Source organism: Gracilinanus agilis, chromosome 3 (assembly GCF_016433145.1).
Source record: "Gracilinanus agilis isolate LMUSP501 chromosome 3, AgileGrace, whole genome shotgun sequence".
NCBI classification, from domain to species: domain Eukaryota; kingdom Metazoa; phylum Chordata; class Mammalia; order Didelphimorphia; family Didelphidae; genus Gracilinanus; species Gracilinanus agilis.
The window spans coordinates 83,028,066-83,035,257 of NC_058132.1; the positions used below are offsets into that span (position 1 = coordinate 83,028,066).

The 7,192-nt window shown below is 42.1% G+C and overlaps 1 protein-coding gene across 1 annotated transcript in view; it reads left to right on the forward strand.

Moving 5' to 3' along the window:
- Positions 1-6,932: 6,932 nt before the first annotated feature.
- Positions 6,933-7,192, forward strand: part of SFPQ (splicing factor proline and glutamine rich) — a 21,555-nt gene continuing 21,295 nt past the window's right edge. The window contains exon 1 of the mRNA XM_044668066.1: positions 6,933-7,190. Within this exon, the coding sequence (XP_044524001.1) occupies positions 6,958-7,190 (233 nt within the window). The 5' untranslated portion in view covers positions 6,933-6,957. The remainder of the gene's footprint in view (positions 7,191-7,192) is intronic.

Consider the following 7,192-nt stretch of genomic DNA (forward strand, 5'->3'; position numbering starts at 1 on the left):
CTAGATGTATAACCCTGGGCAAGTCACATAACTTCCATTGCTTAGCCTATACTGGTCTTCTGCCTTGGTACCAATACATAGTATTGAATCTAAAATGGAAGGTAAGGGGTTAAAAAAAGGATGTTGGTATGCATTTTATTTTTCACAAAGCAGGTTGTTAAACATTTATCAGCATACCACTGGAAGCTGGTTTCCTCATTAATCTTTTAGAATCCTCTGTTGGTTTTTGCATGAGATAACCACATTTTGCAAACCTTAAAGACTATAAATACACTGACTATTATTATTATTTTTAAACCCTTACATTCCATCTTAGAAACAATATTGTGCATTGGTTTTAAGGCAGAAGAGTGGTAAGGGCTAGGCAATGGGAGTTAAGTGACTTGCCCAGGGTCACACAGCTAGGAAGTATCTGAGATCAAATTTGAACTTAGGACCTCCCATCTCTAAGCCTGGCTCTCAATCCACCGAGCTACCCAGCTGCCCTCTATCATCATCATCATCATCATCATCATCATCATCATCATCATCATTATTATCATTATCATTAAGCAGAATTTAGTTTCATAGAGGATCCTGTTCTTGACTTAGTGTCCAGGTTGTCCTTTTCTAAATGCTAACAAACTGTTAACTATAATAATTTTAAAATTTTGCTAGGATTCTTTTATTTTTTTAATAGGAGTTTTTTATAGTTTTATAGCCCTTGCTGTTTCTTAATGCAAGCCAATTTGCCTATCTCAAGGGACTTCCCACTTTTTCTAATCTGATCTTTCTAATTTGTTGTGGATTTGGCAATCAGATAACCAAACTGATTAGAACTGTATGTAAACAAGGATTATCTCTATCAAATTCCTTGACTTCTCCAGAAGCAGGGAGGGAAGGGACATATGGAAGAGTATTTAAAATTCAAAATTTTAAGAAATGAATGTTAGGGACAACTAGGTGATTCTGTGGATGGAGAGCCAGGCCTATAGGTTCCCATTCTGGATTCAAATTTGACCCCAGGCTCTTTCTAGCTGTGGATCCCTGAACAAGTCACTTAACCCCCATTGCTTCCAGTGATTCCCAAAGTGGGTGCCACCGCACCCTGGTGGGTGCTGCAGCGATCCAGGGAGGGTGGTGATGGCCACAGGTGCATTTATCTTTCCTATTAATTGCTATTAAAATTTTTAAAAAAATTAATTTCCAGGGGGCTAAGTAATATTTTTTTCTGGAAAGGGGGCGGTAGGCCAAAAAAGTTTGGGAACCACTAAGGCTAAGCCTTAGCCCTTACCACTCTTCAGCCTTAAAACCAATTTTTTTTTTTTTTTAGTATTGATTCCAAGACAGAAGGTAAGGTTGTTTTTTTTTTTTTTTATTAAAAAAATGTGTTTATTGATTAATGAAGAAACATTTTCCATGGTTTGGTGATTCATGTTCTTTCCTTCCCCTCCTCCTACCCCCTTCCCATAGCCAACGAGCTATTCCACTGTGTAGAAGGTAAAGTTTTAAAAAAAGATCAATGTTAAAATTTTTTACATGTAATTGAGAAACTAAAATAAAATATGAGCATGTGTAAAGCTGTTAGGTAGTAAAAGGGACAGAGTGCCAAGCCTTGAGTCAGTAAGATCTGAATTAAAATCTGGCCTCAGATACCTAATAGTTGTATGACCTTGGGCAATTACTTAACCTTTTTTTGCCTCAGTTTCCTCCTCTGCAAATTAAGATAATAATAGCTTCTCCCTCCCAGAGTTGTTGGGAGGATAAATTGTAAAGTACTCAGCATAGAGTCTGGCCCATAATGAATCCAATATAAACGTTAACTATTATTATTAAAGCAAATGTAAATAGGCTCTGAGTTAGTGGTACTTCATTACTCTGTGTAATATGTAAGAGCGGTGACATCTATTTTAGCAGTTCAGAAATTACTGGAGGTTTTTTCCCCCAACATGGCTAGATTCAATGACTCCCTCTGATACCTTAGTCCTAGCCCTAGGAGAAGGTGACCCCCAAATAAGTAGTCTAGAGGAGTTAACCTCCATCCAGGATGATGGGAGCGATAGGAAACCAGATTCTTTAAGGAGCTGGTGGTGGCACTATGAAGGCAACAGGTATAGCTGCCTCCCTAACATTGGTGTTGAAGTAGAGAACAGAGAGGACAGCAAGAGGGAAGAGGTGCAGAAATCAGAAAAGTGCATCTATTTTATTTCTTTGCTTAAGAATTGAGAAGATGCAGATTGCAATTGGTCTAAAATTTAGAAATCTCACTGATAAAACGTGATTAGCTGATGGTCATACAACGATTAACTATCAGAGGCATCATCTGAACTCAGGTCTTCTTGATGCCAAGTCCAGCACTCTTATCCCCTCTGCTTCTCTTTCTTATTCTTATTTAGGCATATACAACTCTTCAGGACTCCTTTTGGGGTTTTCTTGGCAAAGATAGTAGAGAGATTTGCCATTTCTTTCTTTATTTAAAACCTCACTTTTCCCAAAAGAATTTGTAATGGCTTATAAAATTATATGCTGTACAAAAATCAGAAAAATAAAATGTACCCCCCCAAAGCCTTTTACAAGAAGAGAAACCAATATTAGTGGGTACGTAGGATGAGATAATTATAGTGATTAGGCACTCATTTTAACTCTAAGAGTCAAAGAATCATAGATTTAAAGCTGGATGGACCTTGAGAGGTGATCTAGACCCACTTTTTCATTTTAAATATGAGGGAGGACTTGACTTACCCATGGTTGCACGGGGACTAAATGGTATTAAAACTCCAGTTTGTATTCAAATCCTGTATTCATTACTGTCTGGTGCTGCTCCTTCTTCTGGTCTCACTATGAAAGCAAAAAAGGGGAAAATATTGCCTTGAGTGGTTCTACTTGTACCATAAAAAGAATCAAACAAGGTCAGCTGAAAAGACAAACTTTTCCCTGACTCAATACAAAGAAGTATTTATCATCTCTAGCAATATTGCTGCTGTTTTTATCACAGTCTGGCATAGTTGATGAGAAAACTGGCCTTCAAGCTTAGAAGGCCCAGGCCCAAGCTTTGCTTCTGGACATTACTTGCCTCTTGACTCTTATTTCTAACAGTGTGGTGGTGGTAGTAATGGCGGTGGTGGTGGTGGTGGTGGGAGCCTTTGAGAGCAAAACCATTTTCATAATATATTTCTAACATGGGAAATGTGGATAGATATAACCTACATAAGTGAAAGCTCCCTTGAGAGGACATCTTCAATAATTTTTAAGGGTGTGAAGGGCCCTGAGAACAAAAAGTTTGAGAACTGCCAACCTATGCTAATGAAATTCCAATTGTAGGCCTCATCCCTACAAAAATAACCATAGCAAAAAAAGTACCTTGTAAACTATAAAATGGTACATAATTTAGAGTTGTAAATAATACTATTATAGTAGTAGAATACTAATACTAAAATTTGAATAGATTATTCGAATTCCTGATGTTATTAACAACATGAAAAACAATTCACAATAATATATCAATTTAAGGTTTACAAAATGGTGGGTCCTTATGGAGAGGTCAATCAATAACATTTTTAAAATTCAGTTTCATTGGGGCAGGCAAATAGCACAGTAGCTACCTGGATAGAGTGCCAGGTTTGGAGGATAGAGGACCTGGGTTCAAAATTGGACCTCAGACACTTCTTAGTGGTGTGACCCTGGGCAAGTCCCTTAACCCCAATTGCCTAGTCCTTACTGCTCTTCTGCCTTAGAATTAACAATTAGTATCACTTATAAGTCAGAAAGGAAAGCCTTAAAAAATTAAATTTCATTTTATTTTCAGGTCCATATTCTCTTCTTTCAATCCCTGACCCACTCTTCTTCCACTGAGAAATCAAGAAAAACAATAACAAAACTTGTTACAAATGTATTGAGAAGTAAAGCAAATCCCTGTATTAGTCAGACAATAATTATGGAGAAAAAGTACATACTGATTATAGGATTCAGAGTTGGAAGGGACCTTAAAGATATTTAGTCCAACTACTTCATTTTACAAATGGGTAAACTGAGGCAACGTGGCTTTACCCAAGGTCAGAGAGGTAATGAATAGCACAACTAGGAATCAAACCAAGGGTTTTACCTCCAAATCCAGGAGTTCTATTCCCACTCCCATTACACCAAATTTATATTCGGGAATATGAATTTTGCCAACTATATTGTAAAGCTGTGAGTCTTATATACTCTGCCCAGTAATAAGGGTGCTTTTGTTATTGAGTCACTTCAGTTGTGTGGAACTCTTTATGACCCCATTTTGGGGTTTTGTTGGCACAAATACTAACGTAGTTTGCCATTTCCTTCTCCAGCTCATTTGACTCATGAGGAAACTGAGGCAAACAGGTTAAGTGACTTGCTCAGGGTCACAGAGCTATTAAGTATGCGAGGCCAGATTTGAACTCAGGTTTTCCTGATTTCAGGCCCAGTACTCAAACCAGTGCTACCTGGTTACTCATGGCTATTCATTTATTTAATTCATGTTTTTATCTAGTCTGAGAAGTGACAGGGATTATTGGAAGGGATAATGTCTTTTGTGCTTTGGCAAAATTCTTAAAATATGTCTCTTTTAAGTGGTCAAATGCAGAATTCTCTGCTTGGCTTTTAAAGTCCCCAATAACTTGGATCTCTCCTATCTTTCCAGTCTTTTTACACATTAATCTGCTTCATGTCCTCTTGGCTCCAGAGATACTGGCTGCCTGCCTGTTCCTCACTCATGACTTTGAGGGTTTCTATTGCCCATTCTTAAAACTCTCTCCACAGTCTGCCTCCTTGTTTCTCTGGCTTCTTTCAAAGGCCCATCCGTCTTCTACAAGAAACCATTCCTGGGCCTCCTTGATCTCAGTGCCTTCCCCCTCAGATTATCTCCAGTTATCCAGTATCTATCTTGTTTGTACATGGTTGTTCACATAGTGTCTCTCCTGTGACAGTGAACTCCTTGAGAGCAGGGGCTGCCTTTTGCTTTTCATTGTACCCCTAACACTTTGTACAGTGCCTGGCATGTAGTAAGTGCTTAATGGTTGACCAGCCTTTTACTTCATCCTTTAGTGATGAGGAAATTTACTACCACTAATAAGATCATAGGCTTTATTTATTTTCTAAAAAAAATTTTTTTTAAACCTTTACCTTCTGTTTTAGAAGTGATACTAAGTATGGTTTCCAAGGCAGAAGAATGGTCAGGGCTAGGTAATTGGGGTTAACACACTTGCCCAGGGTCCCACAGCTAGGAGGTGTCTTAGGTTAGGTTTGAACCCAGGACATCCCCTCTCTAGGCCTGGCTCTCAGTCCACTGGGCCACCCAGCTGCCTCTGATTAAAGTCTTTATAAGCCATAAAGCACCTTAGAGATGATTTTTTACATTTGAGGAGACTGAGACCCAGAGGAGTTAAGTAACTTGCCCAAGATCATGGGTAAACTCGGGCAAAGTAGCTCTGTTGTAAGAAGCAAAGCTGAGGTCTTCTGATTCCCAATCTCTTCTTTTTCCTGCTGACAACACTACTGTGTCCTCTAGGCACTTTTACCAGGAAGTTTTTCCAAATACTGAAATCTGTTTTTCTGGGACACGCGCTTACTAACCACCCTTCATGCTGGAATTCAGCAGCTGGAAGATGGCCACGACAAGGCCTTTCCTCCTTGGGGAGACACATACCTGACTAAGGAATGGGAATGTTCTAGGGAAGGATGAGGGAGACATCACTTTCACTAGGTGAGAGAGGGAAAGCTTCCAAATGGAGGTGATTTGGGGAAAGGGATAGACTTCAGGGTATGGTGAGGAGGGATGTATAGGTATGGAGTAGGCAGACTGAGAGATGAGAGAAGGCATAATGAGAATTTAATTTGGCTGGAATGTAGAACAAATGACAGGGCCTAGTATGAAGCAGGAGAGGCAAGCAGGAGCCCGATAGTGGACAGCTTTGGATGCCAAACTAAGGCCTTTCATCTATTTGCTCCGCCTCAGAAGATGACTTCCACTAACTGTTCTGGACCTCTCCCTCCCAAGAAACCCACTGGCATCAGGGGAAGTAGAAGCCTATTGAGAACATATGGGGACCTGAGAGAACTAGTGACCAAAACCTTGAGCTTCACCCCTGCCTCCAACTTGCTCCTGGGCAGGACGTTCAAATCCGTTGACTAGAACTTCCAGCTTTGTACTAGGAGGGGGCGGGGGTCAGACCGCAGATTCTCAAAGTTCATTAGAGTGAAAGCTGCTTGGGGGGCAGAGACTGTTTCTTTTTAAAGAAGTCTTTGCAGAGCTTAGAAGGGCCTTTAACACTTAGGAAGTGCTTAGTAAGATGCTTTTAGTTTACTCTGAAATTGTGAGTTTAAAGGCATGGAGAAAGTCTTAGGAATTCGTCCCCAGGGCTCACGGCTTTATTTGACCGTTTGTGCTGCGGGAAAGCAAAGCATTGGGGGCCGGAAGAGCTGGCCCCTGCCACTAAACGACCTGCATCAACTTGAGTCGCACGCTGCGTGGGCCTTAAGTTTTCTCCTTGTAAAACGAGAGGTGCTTAAAGATCCTTCTAGCTCTAAATCCTTACTCCTCGTACAAAGCCACGCTTACAGCCTCATAGCTAGACAAGATGTTCCAACCATCCCAACCTACACACATCAGTCGCCCACGAGTGCTCATTCAAATTTCGCCAGCAAATCAAAGAAGCGAGAAATCCTTTCCTTTCCTGTTCATTGGCTAGCTCAGACAAGCGGTCCTGGCACGGGTCCCACCCCTTAGAGGCGAACCAGTAAGGGAGGACGGGATTGCGTCATTGTACGTTCGCCTAGCTATTGGTGCAATTAGCTGTCCGTCTAGGAACGCACGGGGCGGGCTCAGAGCTGACGGCCTATATAAAGGGAGGACAAAGGCGGCGCGGGGCTTGTGTCCCCCGCCATTTTGTGATCAGCAAGGTGGCCTCCACGTTCCCCGAGCGACTTCTCCGCTTTTGCCTCGCCCGCCCGCTGATCACGGACATGTCCCGGGACCGGTTCCGGAGTCGCGGGGGCGGCGGCGGCGGCTTCCACCGGCGCGGTGGTGGTGGAGGGAGAGGCGGCGGCCTTAGCCACGACTTCCGTTCACCGCCGCCGGGCATGGGCCTGAGCCAGAATCGAGGGCCGCTAGGACCAGGCCCCGTCCAGACCGGGCCTAAGCCTTCCATCCCGCCGCCTCCGGCGCAGGTACTGGCGCAGCAACAAGCGCAACAGGCGG